The sequence below is a fragment of the Eleutherodactylus coqui genome, chromosome 1 (assembly GCF_035609145.1).
Source record: "Eleutherodactylus coqui strain aEleCoq1 chromosome 1, aEleCoq1.hap1, whole genome shotgun sequence".
Taxonomy (NCBI): Eukaryota; Metazoa; Chordata; class Amphibia; order Anura; family Eleutherodactylidae; genus Eleutherodactylus; species Eleutherodactylus coqui.
The window spans coordinates 452,128,425-452,145,971 of NC_089837.1; the positions used below are offsets into that span (position 1 = coordinate 452,128,425).

Consider the following 17,547-nt stretch of genomic DNA (forward strand, 5'->3'; position numbering starts at 1 on the left):
AAAAGGTTGCACACACACGAGCCAATGAGATTCCACTCTTATGGCGTAGGATCCTAAAAGGATACTGTAGACATGAAGCACAGGCCGTAGTGCGGTAGTTTCCTAGGCGTTCCCCAGTCTCCGAGCAATGCCAGGTAAAGAGCTTGTCCTGACCCGTACTCAGCATCCACTCCATCTCCAGAATGAAGAGCACCATGGTTACTCTGCTCTGGTGCGCTGTAGGGTAATAACACATTACTGTAGAGTCCGGTGGGCAAGAATACTCCAGCTACACATTAGTCAGCCACTTACAATACCAAGCAAATCAGAAATGTCATAAGTAGCAAATTTGTGGGCATTTGGAAAAAGCATGGAATGATCATTCTCAATCAGTGAAGCTCCCTGCTGCCAGACAGATGGGGGTTATGAAGACCTTAATGCGAGACCAATCCAAATTTGAGAGAACCCCTCGTCTGTATATCAGTGCCAGGATCTAAACTCAATAATTCTATTCCTTTTTGACTTTTTTCAACTCTGAATTATTTTCTGTGCCTTTATTATGGGGACCCTTTCTCTGCCCTCAGCTCAGTGCCAGTTTATCTAGAGCGACTCATCATCTACAAGGCTGTAGTTGTTAATCGGTATATCCCAGCAACTAGTATATACTCCAGATTGCAGTTCCAGCAAGTGCAATCAGACGATTTTATTTGGGAGGCTTTTCTGGTCAGATGTGTCCTTTGCAGCAGCCGCCAGGAAATGTAGTATAACATAGCGGCCATTCAAATGAATGGCCATCCATATAATAAATGGACTGCTGCAGTCTGCTGTAGCAGAAGCTGCTCTTACAGAGGGGTTATAGCTCATAACATGAGATCCCAAGTAGGGGACCACCCTCTATGATACAAATATACCCCATAAGGACAGGTGTTGGCTGTATGAGATAACCCCTTTAAATAAGGTATTTAGCTCAAAGCTAGATTGCCTCTGGGCTAGCAGCAGAGAAGAGGCTAATGAGTGGTCCTAAAATCTCACTCATGGTCTAAGAGGTGGCCCAGATGGGGCAAATTTGCTGTAGAATTCCTGCGCGGACCCTCCGAGTGGACATTCTGTGGCATTTACAGTAGCAGCAAAGTGGATGAGATTTTGAAAATGTCATCACAGGCCCCTTTCACATGAGCGTATATCAGCCGCAGTTTTCACGGCCAGCCGATATACACTACGAGCTGATGCATTGGATTCCAATGCATCAGATCAGACGGCAGTATTTGCGCGTCATGAAAGCACCCGGCCGGGCCAATATAGCGCTAAGTGCTTTCATGACAGCCTGCAAAGATAGTCCTGTCTTTCGGGTCGGAATACATCGGCCGCTGCATAGGTTCCTAAGGGAGCCAATGACAACGGCTGGAGAAGGGAGACGAGAGGCAGTTGAGCAGCGTGACCGCTAAGCTTCCTCCTCTCTGGCTGTTTGCAATGGGAGGGGTCAAGCTTCACCCAATCGCGCCTCCTCCCATTGCTGGCTGCGGACAAGGGGCGTGAGGTTAGCTCCGCCCCCATCCATTGCACATAGCCGGACGGGAGGAGAGAGGAGGTGAGCCGGGGAGGGGATAGGAGGCCCCACGGCATTGCGGCCTCGGCGAGTATGCGCCAGGGCCCATGCCATCCGAACGGGCACACGTTTGATTTGTGCGCCAGTTCACGCGTTTTATGGCGCTGGCCGGGACACTACTGCAAATCGGCCCGTGTGGACCCAAACTAGGGCGTCTGAAACCCCTGCATGTGCAAGTATCAGAAGAGTCCTTTTTGGCAAGGAAAAAAAATATATATATACCATTACATGTTGTTCTTACCAGAATACGTTCTTGTGGGGTTCATTTTGTTGTAATCTTCAGCTAAAATAAATTCCTAGAAAAAAAACAAAAAGTTGTTGTGCTTGTAGTATGGAGGAATGTCCTGGCCTGACTGTGGGTGCACGCTTCTATAATGCTGCAAGTTCAGGTCATGAGACCCCCAGTTGGGCTCCCTTCATAATGCACACTCGTAATATGAAACTGACCAAAGTCCATATAGAAACCTGGTAATTCTATAAAAAGTATATCTAGGATACCCAAGCCTGGTTTTAATTGTTACAAAAAGATTAGGAGGTGAAAAATAAATGTAACATTCCGGGTCCTTCCCCTTATTAACTAACTGTCCATTCAGAACCTACCTGCCTAATGTCTCCAGCTGTATAATAAAGAGATGACAGCGGAGAAGAGCAGGAAGTGTCAGCCTGATGACGGTCAGTGGCAGGGTGGCCAACTATCCAGAAATTCCTGGACACTCCATACAAAGGATTTTTCCCCAGTATCCGTGAAAAAAAAAAAAAAAAAAGGATGCGTATATGATTATTTTAGAGACTGCCTGTCCGTGATTTGGGGGCAAGTGGTCCAGAAAAATGAAAATTTTAATTTTGGCCACCCTGCTCAGTGGGCAGCGCGAAAACAGAACTTAGGAGGATTTCAAAATATACCGTAGGTGCAGAAAATTAAAGGATTAAAAATAAAAAGTTACAAATGTGTTTAAATTAAGTTTTTCTATTAAACAGGTAATTTTCTGACGATGTATTCCCTGTAAACATGACTTCCTACATCAACACCACAACGGTTTATCAAATCACACCAATTTTCAGCACTGACCGTCTACACGTTTCAGTTCTGTCAGCTGTCCATTGCTTTAGGCTGCTTCACATTGGTGAGTGCAACATCGTGCCGTGATTCACGTCCTAATATCGCGCTCACAACCATATGAAAGCCCTGTGGTTGGGAGGCAGTTTCATTGCATCACTGGGCGGATCGCAGAGTTCTCCCATTGCTTTCAGTATAGCTGGCGCTGCTGACGCTGGTGGGATGGTCTTCCATGGCTGTCCGATCACCAGATTTATTGCCAATAAAACATATATGGGACCTTCTGAGACGCCAACTTTGACCCTCTAAATTATATAGACTTGTAGGCTGTCTGTTACAGCAAATGTGGAGCGATATGCTGCAAGATACCGTATCTGCCTGTATCCAGGCTAAAGGCAGTACAACAGGGTACTAGAGCCTCCATGCCCACCCGTATCCCATCTTATATCCAAGTTAGTGGCGGTACAACAGGGTACTAAAGCCTTCATGCCTGCCCGTATCACATCTTGTATCCAAGCTACAGGCAGTACAACAGGGTACTAGAGTCTCCATGTCCGCCCTCATCACATCTTGTATCCAAGCTACAGGCGGTACAACAGGGTACTAGAGCTTCCATGCCCACCCGTATCCCATCTTGTATCCAAGCTAGAAGCGGTACAACAGGGTACTAGAGCCTCCATGCCCTCCCGTATCACATCTTGTAACCAAGATAGGTGTGGTACAACAGGATACTAGAGTCTCCATGCCCGCCCTTATCACATCTTGTATCCAAGCTAGGGGCGGTACAACAGGATACTAGAGCCTCCATGCCCGCCCATATCACATCTTGTATCCAAGCTAGAGGCGGTACAACAGGGTACTAGAGCTTCCATGCCTGCTGGTATCACATCTTATATCCAAGCTAGAGGGCGGTACAACAGGGTACTAGAGCCTCTATGCCCGCCCATATCACATCTTGCATCCAAGCTAGAGGTGGTACAACAGGGTACTAGAGCCTCCATGCCCACCCGTATCCCATCTTGTATCCAAGCTAGAGGCGGACCAACAGGGTACTAGAGCCTCTATGCCTGCCCATATTACATCTTGTATCCAAGCTAGAGGCGGTACAACAGGGTACTAGAGTCTCCATGCCCGCCCGTATTACATCTTGTATCCAAGCTAGAGGCGGTACAACAGGGTACTAGAGCTTCCATGCCCTCCCGTATCATGTCGTATATCCAAGCTTGAAGCGGTGAAACAGGGTACTAGAGCCTCCATGCCCACCCATATCACATCTTGTATCCAAGCTAGTGGCGGCACGACAGGGTACTAGAGCCTCTCTTCAAGTGTTGAATTCTCTGCAATAGATTCTCCTTTTGCTCTGATATTGTAATCACTTACTTATATCAACATTACACAGAGAAAAGTTTAATTTGATTCCAACAACTCCTTCTAGGGGAGGGATCTTACTGGTGGGCCAGCTACATACCGTAATAAATGGATTTTTTTTTTAATCGCCTTTAAAAGAGGTTCTTCGGTAGCTGTCTTGTGTCCTGTACCTCAGCTGCTGCAGAACATTGTGCACACTCCCGCTGCTGCAGTCACTATTTGACCAGGATCCACATTTCATAAATCAATGGTGAACACAAAACTTGGGAAAAAGAGCCTCTGCAGCAGCTGAGATGTGAGTTATATGGAATAAAGTTTCCCCACTATAAATTACACACTTTGCTGTACGGTATCTGCTTACAAAGTGATGGTATAACCTGGTGATGAGCCATCACTGTATGGGATTGGAATAAGCTTTTAAGGACTACTGTAGAATGAACGGCTGGGATTTGTGATGTTTGACAGAAGGTATGTCTAGCTTATATTTTATCAATGCTAAATCAGTCTTTCCTTCTGTTCAGGTCAGCTGTAATTGTCCCAAGCTAATGAGGACAAGAGCACAGGGAAAGAAAAAAATGAAAATGGCTAAATAAAGACACAAATTAGAGCAGGAATGAGGTAATTTGAGGATACAGACCCAATATGCCAGGCCAATTAGGACTGAGGCACACACAAGACATGAAACGTGAGGTGCGTTAGGAATACCATCTGTACAGCACCAGGTTTAGCATATAAAGAACCTCCAGGCCAAAACTAGACTTCATTAGGAGGACCTGCTAGGAATACACTAAGCATACAAGGGTAGGGTCCCACGTTGTGGTTAACGCACGTGGCCAAAACCCCCACCCACCTGTAATGTCCAATGGCAGCAGAATTGCTGGTCATACAGTCCATTGGATGTTGCAGCAGGTCAGGTTGGCATCACGTGGTTTACTCTAACACTTGCCCCTACTACCCTCAAGGTTGTAACAAATTACCAACATCATCATAATTACTGCCCTTGAGAAGTCTTTGGATTTGATGATCACCTGGCTTATGACTGTCACCTGTAGCAGTGTTTCTCAACTGCAGTCCACAGGGACCACCAACAGGTCATGATTTCAGGATCTCCTATAGCACGTGTCAAACACAAGGCCCGCGGGCCGAATCCAGCCTGCTGCCTCATTATGTGGCCCATGGCGTGCCGACGCCCGTTACCAGTGCAGCGATTACCAGCTGGGGTGCCACAGCTCCCCGCTGGTAATCGCGCTGTTACCGCTGATCCCAGCGCACACGGACGTCAGTGTGCAGCTGGGATCCTCCTTCCCTAAGTCCCCTGCTCATCTGTTCTGCAGGAGGAAGAGTTCCGGGCGCCACACTGACGTTAGTGTGTATCTGGGCTCAGCGCGAGCAGAGGGGGAGCGGCGCTGACAGTAGGGAGGAGGTAAGTATATGGGTTAGAGGGGGAACTATTATTCCTAATGGGAGGGGGCTTCTTATAATTACTGAGGGGGGTGGGGGCTTATTACTGAGGGGGTTAATGTTGCCATGGGGGCATTACTACTGAGGGGGTTATTACTACTAATTTGGCCACTGGGTTTTTTTTTTTTTTTTTACTGGGGCCACTATAGCGGTCACTATTAGGGCTCGTTCACATGGGTGTAATTGTATTTCAGTTGCACAAATACGCAGCGCATTTGCGCAATCGGAAATCGCTTATGCCTGTATATTTGAGTACGCAAAAAGGAAAGCAGATGGGCCCACTGAAATGATGCGCAAATATGCAGTTAATACACAGGTTTCCTGCGCATTCCCTACGCATTTGCGCGGCCCATTCACTTCGATGGCCTATCGTGGTGCGTAGTACACAACAAAATAGGTCATGCTGTGTGATAATTAGAGATGAGCGAACGTACTCGGATAAGCACTACTTGTCCGAGTAATGTGCCTTATCCGAGTACCGCTGTACTCGTGCTGAAAGATTCGGGGCGCTCCGCTGCTGACAGGTGAGTCGCAGCGGGGAGCGGGGCAGAGCGGGCGGGAGAGAAGGAGAGAAAGATCTCCCCTCCGTTCCTCCCCGCTCTCCCCTGCAGCTCCCCGCTCCGCAGCGCGTCCCGAATCTTTCAGCACGAGTACAGCGGTACTCGGATAAGGCACATTACTCGGACGAGTAGTGCTTATCCGAGTACGTTCGCTCATCTCTAGTGATAATATACATCATGTGAATGGATTCATTGAAATCAATGGCTTCTATTCACTGCATATTATGTACGCAAATACGCTTGTGTGAACAGGCCCTTACTGTACTGTCTTAGGCCCCCTGCACACGGGCGAAAATTCCGCGGCGGGATTTCTCGCCGAATTTCCGCCCATGGAAGCTGCCATAGGATTGCGTTAGAAAAACGCAATCCTATGCAGACGGACGCAATTCGTCCACGCGAAATCACGCGCAGAAAACAAATCGCGGCATGCTCTATTTCTGTGCGGGGCTCGCAGAGGCCCGCACAGGAATGTCACTCCCCGGCCGCTGGCTCTGCTCATGCGCCGACACATCACAGAGCCGGAGCTGCGGGAGCAGGTGAGTGCCACGCTGGTCCCTGCAGGGGCTCTGGTCGGGTCCCGCTGCGAGAATTCCGACCCAGCCGTCTGCAGGCGGCCTTACAATCGGCCCTTTGAGGATCACCATAAGCCTGATGTGGCCCTCGGTGAAAATGAGCTTGACACCCCTGTCCTATAGTAAGAACACCTGTGGCAATGTCTGAGGCACCGACAATAATCACCTGTGCAATACTGAGGAAGTCCTGAAAACATGACCTGTTGCGGTCCCTGAGGACTGGAGATGAGAAACACAGACCTATAGCTTGTCAAAAGCAAGAGCGAAAGCTAGTAAAAGGTAAAGGTTTTTTTTTGTACATTTAGGTTTCTAATAGTTCAATTACCAACTATCATCTTTTAAATGGAAACTACCTTTTAACACAACTTCTGCTCATTTAACAGTGTGTGTCATGTGTGGGTCATCAATCTTGTGATATACTTGCATTCATTTTTTTCCTGTAACTACTGAAAATCAACCACTGCCTGTCGTTAGGCATTTGGCTTCTCTAGTAAGAGAGACATGGGGACACAGCTACTGCATGAAAGGAGGGACAGGCATTCAGATACTACTTTAAAGCCGATTGGAGTAGGCTATGCAAGGGAGCATGGGAAGCATGGGAGAGGACGTCCCTGCCAGTATAGTACTGGCAGAATGGTTGCTTAGGACTCTCCCCCTTCCCCGATTTGTAAGTGGATTGCAAACAGAAGGGCAGCAGAAAAATAGAAATACATGGAGAACTGAATTGATAGAACTCAAACTGGGTGCAGACAGCAGTAAAGCAATGGCCAATGAAAACCTGGGTTGCTTTTGTAAATTTTTTAAAGCTTAGGTATGCTTTAAGGGGGTCATCTCAAACTCAACTTTCCATATACCCTACTAGGACATAAATATATCATAAAGTGGGATGCCCAATCTATAAACCACAGCAGACAGCTGCAAAATAAGCGGCTCCCGTCCCGCTGGTGGGCTTGGCGTTACATGATGGGTCATTAATTTGCTGCTGCAAGGGATACGTACGGGTAGATGCAGCTTACCATTAATTAAAACAGGGTTAGAGAAACCGGACCAACAGCGATCAGCTGATTTTCAGGACCCTTTCAATTTAAAAAAGGGGTTGTTTTCATGAAAACCCGTTTATAGTCTGTGGTCTCGTTTAGTGGTTAATTAAATACATTCTTCCAAAATGTAAATGATGATGGGCGATCTCAGTACCATAACCTGTTGCAATCCTCACAGTTAACCCTTCCCTATTAAAGCCAGTTTCCCGTGACTGAATTTGAATTGAGGATTGCGTAAATCGCTATCTGTGCGGGCATTGAAAGGCATGGACTTTTGCCGATTTGCTCAGACGCGCAAGTAGGAATTAGCGACTTCCGCAAGTAGATTAGAAAAAAAACAAAACACTACATGCTCTATTTTAGAGTGCATTCCACCCATATGAGCTCCATCGATCTCTATGGATGCAAGCGATCTGCAGTGCATACGCAATTAACAGTGTGTATGGGCAGGTTCGCTCGCAAGGAGGAATTTGGGGGAAAATTCAGGACAAAGTCTGGGGAGAGGCACAACCATTCAGACTGCTGTCTGCAACCTCCGCTTAGATTACTAGACTCCATTTGTTAACATGGCTAAAGGAGAAAACTTTGTGCTCTAAAAGCTTGCAAGAATAAACTTTTTCGGTCTTTTCATATGAGTATTTTATAAGAATATTTAATATCACCTGAATTTCTCACAGGTAGAACTAGTCAGAAAATATTTAAAAAAATAAATAAAAAAAAAAATTATATTATATTAATACATACACACACAATAAAAAAAAAAAATTCTATATCTCTCTATCTTTCTATCTACACACACGGGTGACTGGCTCTTTATTGCGCCCAAACACTTCTCTGCTCACAGCACTGTTCTTAATGTCAAGATTACAAACCCGAGTGGGAACAAACGCAGCATTGTGGAGATGAAATCTGTGGTACAAGGGCATCTAGTTACACTGGGTAATGAGATAGTTGTTTCTAGGTCAAGTGGAAGCTGACACATTGCAATGAAATGTAATAGTGAGGCTTTGCTCTATCATTATGCAACAGTGAGCTGGCACAATTAAGAAATATGGCTGAACACGGCACTGGATCCAAAGCTTTATCGCTTTTAAAGCCATCACCTATGAAGACAGACACATACATATAGGGGGTGTAGGTCCATCTGAGCCTTGGACCCCGAGGATGTCCAAAAGCCCCCATATGTGCAGTATAGGGCGATTGAAAAAGTAACGTGGATTTATTCCTAAATGAATTGACATACAACAGCCAGAATGCCATGGAGATAGAAGATGTATAGGACATTCATTACCCATTATGCTTTGCAAAACTACCTAATCTTCCTTGCAGGCTTTGTCCCATCTCTTTTTTTCCCCAAGGTATATGTATGTTTTAGGCAACTTGCCATCAGTTGGCCGCACAATATAAAAGGGAGTCTGTCAGCTGGAACACGCTGTCCAAGCTGAAGGCATTATGTTAGAGCAGGAGGAGATGAGCAGATGGATATACTGATGTGTGGGGATGGATTCTGTAGAACTTGTATTGTATTGCCATCTCTGCTCATTCTGAGCCGAGTGGTCCAGTGGGCGGTCCAATCAGTGATCCGCCTACTGGACTCCTGAGCTCAGAATAAGCAGAGATGGAAATGAATAAAATACACGTTAGACTGAATCTTTTCCCAGAAAACTATATACAATCTGCTCAGCTCCTCCTGCTCTATAACATGATACATGTGGATTGGTGACAGGTTCCCTTTAAATATTACCCAATAGGGAACAGCTAGTGCGCAATGGCAAAAGATTGCCCTGGCTAGATCTATAGATTTATCCCCTCTCCCCTCAGATCACACTGATCAGAGACTGCACACATGCACAGTGTGTAGCCCATTATGTCACTGTATGCAGTCTTTGCAGACTAAAACACACTTATTGTGTCTGCCCTTTATAGTAAGAGAGACAATCATCCTGTAGACATATCTTTTAATGGCCAACAACCAAGCATGAAGAGACGCTATAAGATTTATACAGTAGGTGTGCTAATACACAAAGTATGGGGCCTTCCCAAGTCAGCCTTGCCGTGACATTCTCGGCCAGTGCTAAAGGGCCATAAGTTCGACATGTATTTTAAGGAGGATCTACGGCAGACAGACACTCTGATTTCTGCCATACATAAATGATCAACATTTTTATAAATGATCTGAAGAAGGGAATTGATGGGGAAAAAACGTATCAAATTTACTGATGACACAAAGCTAGGTTCTGGGCACCCCACTTTAAAAAAAAAAAGGCAGACAAACTGGAGCAAGTTCAACGAAGAGTTAGCAAGATGGTTAGCGCTCTGCAAATCATGTCCTATGAGGAAGGGTTAAAGGATCTGGGAATGTTTAGCTTGCAAAAGAGAAGGCTGAGAGGAGACTTATTAGCTGTCTACAAATATCTGAAGGGCTGTCACAGTGCAGAGGGATCAGCCCTATTCTCATTTGTACAAGGACAGACTAGAAGCAATGAGATGAAACTGAAAGGGAGGAGACAAATTAACTTTCTGACAGTGAGGGTGATCAATGAGTGGAACAGGTTGCCACGGGAGGTGGTGAGTTCTCCTTTAATGGAAGTGTTCAAAACAAAGACTGGACAAATATCTGTCTGGGATGATTGAGTAAATTCTGCATGGAGCAGGAGGTTGGAACCGATGACCCTGGAGGTCCCTTCCAACTCTACCATTCTATGATTTATGATAAGATATGGCATGAATCCACATGTGGACTGCCTCTACTATCATATAATGGGGCTAATCAATGGCAAGTGTATGCATGAACAAAGCGTGAACGTATATGGGGGGCAATAGCTGTCAGAATAATAAGCGTACATCTAAAAAAGGTGTATGACCACCTTAAGCCTGTCCACTTTCCATGGAAAAACATAAATGTACAATATACTTACTGAGATTGTACCATTGTCTAGCCCCACAGACAGCCTCCGGGTTTCCGGGTTAAAAGACATGCATGAACATGGAGCTGAAAGATATGAACATGTGATGATGTTAGCAATGTTCATACACCCAGTGCTAATTTCCATACATGCATCCATCTCTCATACATCAAGGTTTGCCTCTCTTACTGTTGGGGTAATATAGTGGATAGCGTTCCTACTAGCCCCTATTACAGTGCCACAAACACTATGCAGTCTATGGCGTCTGTGAGGCATCGTATTGAATCAATATGATGAAGCATGCCATATGCAATACTAGAGGTGGAAAGAGGTACGGTACTGGAGCATACGATCGGGCGCACAAGAGTGGATGATAAAATCTGCATGCTCAAATGAACCTTTACATGTATACGTTATTGCAGTTTTCCTGAGGCAAAGGCTTGGGAACAACACGTCGCTCCCCAGCTGTTGGCAACTACAGAGACTATTGTGCAGTAATAGCACAAAAGAAGTCAGAGCATTACTGAAACCTGGGCAGAAGGGACACGACTGTATGACTGGCAGTTGATACACATCACGGTCGCCGAGTTCCTGAATCAGGTCAAGGACACCTATTAAAACTATGTATCACCATCAGAGGGATGTGAAGAGACAAACTTAAAGCATACCTGCACCTTCAGAGGACTTTTCAGAATAAGCTGCTGTGTGTGTACATAAGAAATAAGACCATTACTTGCCAAGGCATGGCTTGTTTCCTGTATTTGTCATCAGTTTTCCCCTCTGCAGGCTGTAAATCTAATTTTCAGTTCACTCGAAGCGACAGAGAAAAAAAAAAACTGTTTGCATGCTGCTTGCACACACTGTACATGGATACAACTGCAGATTTGTTCCCTAATGCTCTGTAGTGCACACAGAAATAATATCAGAATGGAGGATACTAGAAGGACTGAGCAGTGTAGATGTGATCCCAGTAGCTGAAAATTACTCATAATTATCTCCAGCAGCCACATTTGTGCAAGTCTCTCCCCCTTTTCCTCTCCCCTCTCAATAGGCTTCTATGGGCAGCATAAATCATTACCCTCCTTTAGTTCCTGCTATCACTGTTACTGGTGACAGATTTCACTTAACAGCAGTGGCCAGAAAATTAGAAAGGAGGGAGAGTCCTAGTGGTCAACACACTTTAGAGTTTAAAAAAAAAAAGGCATTTTAGGTAAATAAAGAGCTATCAAAAGTGCAAATCAATCACAGCAGATGTCAATATTACCAGAAGTTGTCTGAAAACTATGAAGAGCATAAAATTTGTCTCATACTGTATTCTTAAATCTAATCTACTCATCTGCATCAGTGGTAAAAACAATATATTAAGTAACAAACCAAGTTATGATGGTTACAGAACATGGAGTCCGGGGAGGTTTGTTTTTTGCCTACTTACCAGGCTTCCCGTTCCCATGCTGTCACCAGTGGAAATTGGTGCTCTGACCCTTTTCTGTAGGCTGTACGCGCACACTCCCAAATAGAACAGCGGAGGTGCTTACGCACAGGCTGCAGAAAAGTGTCAGACTAAAGACCCATTTAGACACAACGATTAGCGCTTAAAAGCCGTCTTTTGAGCGATAATCGTTGTGTCTAAATGTGCCCATCTTTCAGTTTTCTGCCGAATGACGGTTTTTAGTTCTGCTTGAAAACAGTCGTTCAGCAGAACAGCTGATAAGCAGGACCGCAGGCTGTGTCTGGTGTCCATAGAGCTGAATTCTCCACGGGGAGCCCGTGGCTGAACAATGGAGCTAATTACAGAGCTCCTGCTGAGTTCTGCAACAGCTCCCAGAAGCTCATTTGCATGCAAATGAAGCTAATAAAGTACTAATGGCAATTAGTGCCTATTAGTACTTTATCAGGGATCGTTTCGCATCTTTCAATCTTTTGAAAGATTATCTGTGTGTGTAAATGGGCCTTTACTGACCGGGCACCAACTGCCACCAATGACAGCATGGGAATTGGGAGCCCGGTAAAAAAAAAAAAAAGAAAAAAAAAAAAAACCCCACACACACTCTTACAGACTCTGTGTTCCCTGTCCTATAAGCACCATAGCTTAGTTTATGGCGCTTACAAGAAGAGACAGGTTCCCTTTAATAAAAATAAGCGTGCAGAAAATATTGGTTCATGTCGCTCTTTAGTTGACAAGCCCTGTGTAAAAAGACCCAGGCCCAAGACTTTAATTGTGTAGCTAGATGCTACTTACACCACTTCACCTGCAGCAGTAGTGGCAAGGGAGATGTGGTAATACATAGCAGCAATTTAGGTTAATGTTAGACCAGGTAATGTGTGACATGCCAAGTCCACCAGAGCAGAAGCCTTTACGCACCTGGGCCACAGGAATTTGGACGATAATCATCCCATGCAAATGCATGCAGCAACTTCGTAGAGATTAGATACATTAGGGGAAACAATGCTGGCGTGTTCTAATGCTGGAGCCTATAGCGCAGTCTATGGACCAACACAGAAGCCCATACAAAAAGTACTGCTAGGTGTACAATCCCTTAGAGCCAAGTTATGGGGCGATCGATTCTCCGAGGGCGGTTCCATATTAGGATTGATTACTTATTACTGACTGATAAGGGAATTTAAAATCTAACATCTAAATCTGCATACTGCACTTGATAGGAGAATAAGGAATGTCCATGAATTAGATTGATTAATGATTAAAGATTTTAATTACTACTACACTACCTTCTACCAAGGGAGAAAAAAAAAAAAAAAAAGAAGAACATTGGCATATATTTTTCTTTCTTCATTCTACTAGCCCTGTGCAAGTGCCAAGACCGAGGTTGGCGCAGAGTGCAGCCCTCCATGTGCCTCATGATGCTTAGCTGGTTTCTTATTCAGCAGTTTTCTGATTCTCAATAAATGCCTTTTTGTTTTGTCCTTGGGCATTAATGAAGAGGACTTATTTTAATAATCAATTATATTGCAGTGCGGCGCCCTGAGGGCAACCCAGCTGAAAGGGTCATGAAAAATTTAAAGAGGCACAAAAATGGGCATTAATGTGGGCACAGAAAAATTGTTATTCAAAGGCTTAAATGATCTAACGCAGTCAGCATACAGAGGATGATGCCCCACAACAAGAGTGGTTCTGGCCATGAAAGCTGGCATCAAAGTGGGCAGACCGCCACTTTTGGCTGACATGAATAAGTAACTGGTGTTTTCAAAGGGTTAAATGGCTTTGCGCCACTGATCTAACAGTGCCAACAAACAGAAGGTGATGCCCTGCATCAAATAGAATTGAGTTCCGTTTGGCTCAAAAGTGGTTTTGGCACTAAAGTGGGCAGGCACTTTTTGCTGATTTGACTAAGTAACTGATGATGTTAAAGGGTTAAATGAGTTTGGGTAACTAATCTAACACAGCATATAGAGGGTGATGCCCCATATCAAATGCAATGGAATATAACCTGGCCCAAACTGGTTCTGGGCAGGAAAGCTGGCATCAAAGTGGGCAGGCAGCCAGTTTTTGCTGATTTGAATAGATAACTGGCATTTGAAAGAGTCAACGTTCTCATACTGCGAGCATACAGAGGCCGATCACCCGCATTGAACTTAAAACGAGTTCAGCTCAGCTCCAAGTGGTTTTTGGCATTAAAATGGGCATCAAATTTAGTCGACTTAGACTTTAAATTATTTGAATAAACAACTGACTTTTTAAAGGTTAGGTGGGTTATCCTGGGCAAAACAAGCTGATGTGATGTGGCGATTGGCTGCAGCAGTCACATGGTTTTTGGTATTGATGACTTTTCAATGTCGGGCCGCAGTCATAAACGGAGAGCAATGGGGGACTGAACCCAAGTACGCAGCACACTATGTGGCGGGTGGAATCTTACCAAAAACTGTCTATTACACACAAAATAGTAGACGATACCACGCCAAAAGTTGGGGACTTCTACACTGCTGTTATTTATGTCATTGTCTATATGTAATCTCTTCATTGTTTCTCAACACGATTCTTCATAGCGAACACCTAGTACTGACTGAGCCCCAGAGCAAGCTTTAGAATGTCCACCCATTTCCCCCCCAGATACATTGCAGAGTCTCTGAAGTGAGCGAGGATTGTTGCTACGGTCCTAAAAGATCAGGAGACGAGCCTCGAGACCAAGCTCTTTCCCAGACCCACCAAAACTATACACGCCGGAGTTGGGGTACCTATAAAACTATTAAAAACACAACAGGCTTAGATTCAACAATTCAGTCCACCACACAGGAGTAATACCCTTCTGGGTCCAGACAAAGACAACTGGCCCCTTTGTGTTCCTGCACAGTTACAATGCTTTGTCGTCACCCCCACAAAGTTAAAATGCCCTCTTTGTGCCCTACAGCAATAGTGCCTCAATTTGTGTTCTCACACAGTAATAATACCCAATTTGTGCCCAAGTGTCAAACCCCATTTGTGTCCCCAAAAAGGAAATATTGCCCAACAAAGTAGCAGTGGTCCCTCACCAAGGTAATAGTTATCTTTTGTGCCTTCCCAGAAGTAATGGTGGTCCTTCTGTGCCTCCATAACAATAGTACCTCTGTGCTACCACAAGTAATGGTGGTCCTTCTGTGCTTCCGTAACAATAGTACCTCTGTGCTACTACAAGTAATAGTGGCCCTTCTGTGCCTCCAGAACAATAGTACCTCTGTGCTACCACAAGTAATAGTGGTCCTTCTGTGCCTCCATAACAATAGTACCTCTGTGCTACCACAAGTAATGGTGGTCCTTCTGTGCCTCCATAACAATAGTACCTCTGTGCTACCACAAGTAATGGTGGTCCTTCTGTGCCTCCATAACAATAGTACCTCTGTGCTACCACAAGTAATGGTGGTCCTTCTGTGCCTCCATAACAATAGTACCTCTGTGCTACCACAAGTAATGGTGGTCCTTCTGTGCCTCCATAACAATAGTACCTCTGTGCTACCACAAGTAATGGTGGTCCTTCTGTGCCTCCATAACAATAGTACCTCTGTGCTACCACAAGTAATGGTGGTCCTTCTGTGCCTCCATAACAATAGTACCTCTGTGCTACCACAAGTAATGGTGGTCCTTCTGTGCTTCTGTAACAATAGTACCTCTGTGCTACTACAAGTAATAGTGGCCCTTCTGTGCCTCAATAACAATAGTACCTCTGTGCTACCACAAGTAATAGTGGTCCTTCTATGCCTCCATAACAATCGTACCACCTCTGTACTACCACAAGTAATGGTGGTCCCTCTGTGTGACGCACTTGCAGATGCACTGTTTCCAACTCAGACCAGAAGCTGGGAACTCAAATAATAACGCGAAGCCAGTAGAAGTCAGAAAATTGCAGAATGGATGGATCACATGACCGGGGCCAGTTCAGAAGAACCAGACAGATTTCAAAATCTATGTATATTGCAAAGTAGCTTGGTGTGGGTGAGTGGGAGCCAATAAAAATATCTTGCTTATAAGTGGACAACCCGCTTAAGAGTTCCATATATTGTTGGAATATAATTACACCATCAGCATATATGGTCAATCTACACAGAGGTCGAAAGGGAGCTACAGCCCGATCCGGTCGTGGAGATGAAGCTGGAGCATCGGAGATGGAGTCACTGCGCACAGCTTTGTCCTAATGAAATGGAACTAAAATGCAGCCAGCGTAAGAGACTGCATAAAGTACAGACAGATAAGCACAGCTAAATAGTCAAATCTCCATATTTTACTGAAACTGCCACTGTAATAGCTAATGTTCTTTCAGCAGTATATAATGAGAGAAGTCAGACATTTCTGTTATGTGGCAATTACACTTTCACTTTCCATCCTCGTTCAGCCAAAGAAATGTTTCACAGTTAAAAAAAAACAAGAAAATCAAGTCCAATAAGTGATGTAAAATATAAACGAATATACCAAATGTGTGTTTTATGAGACGTGCAGGTACATTACTTGGCCGTTTTCATCAGCCCCATAGACAGCGAATGGAGTGACATGGCGCAGTCTTTATCGTAGCTTCATTCACACTGCTCCTCTCTGCCGTTGTGCAACAAGGAGGAGCAGGAGGTTCAGGACTTCCTGCTCTAGTGATTGCTGGAGATCCCAGTGATCAGACTTATTTATTGCCTACCCACAGGATAAGTGTTCATTCTGGGAATATACCTTTAAATTAAAGGATTATTCCAGTTGGTGGGTGAAATTACAAGTTTTCACCAATCCACTGGTGAACCTGCGATCGCTTATACTATATACAACACTACTTCAGAGGAATTTCTTCCGACACTGTATTAAGATGTGCCACAGGCATGTCTTAACAAGCAGATCTACACGGCAGCTCTACCTTCAGAAGTCCTACGGCTGTCATGATACCTGGACAGCACCTCGCGATCTCATCACAAAGGGGGCCATTCAGGACTCTTGACCGTCAAACTGGGGATTTAAATGTTGTCAGAATTGACAGAGGCATTTAAAAGGATTATGGCTGTGATCGGTGTGAATGCCGCTCACAGCTGTTGAAGTCTGATGTCAGCTGTCAAAAAGCACTTACAGCGGCCATGTGTAGAGTGGGCAGCAACGCTTTTGACAAAAAAAACAAACAAAAAAAACCCCAAACAAACGAAAAAAAAAACAAACACGACATGTACACAACGGCAACCTCTGGAGGTACGGCCACACAGTGCGCGAGTCCTGTAGATCAGGAGTCCCCAACTCCAGTCCTCAGGGACCACCAACAGGTCATGTTTTCAGGATATCATATAGTAAGAACACCTGTGGCAATGTCTGAGGCACCAACAATAATTACATCACCTGTGCGACACTGAGGAAATCCTGAAAACATAACCTGTTGGCGGTCCCTGAGGACTGGAGTTGGGGAACACTGTTGTAGATTACATGCGGAGGATCTGCAACGTTTACCGTATGGACCATGTGGATGTGCTTCTAACAAATATCCACCCAGAATCTGCGATGGAGTTGACATGCGATACAGATTTTATAGTCGCAGCATGTCAATTATTTG

At 44.9% G+C, this 17,547-nt stretch overlaps 1 protein-coding gene across 1 annotated transcript in view; it reads right to left on the minus strand.

The window, feature by feature from the left end:
- The window catches only part of WDFY2 (WD repeat and FYVE domain containing 2), a 69,455-nt gene that overhangs the window by 30,763 nt on the left and 21,145 nt on the right, over positions 1–17,547 (minus strand). The window contains exons 3-5 of the mRNA XM_066593534.1: positions 10,562–10,635; positions 1,827–1,881; positions 66–216 (exon numbers count right to left, since the gene is read on the minus strand). Of these exons, the coding sequence (XP_066449631.1) occupies positions 66–216; positions 1,827–1,881; positions 10,562–10,635 (280 nt within the window). The remainder of the gene's footprint in view (positions 1–65; positions 217–1,826; positions 1,882–10,561; positions 10,636–17,547) is intronic.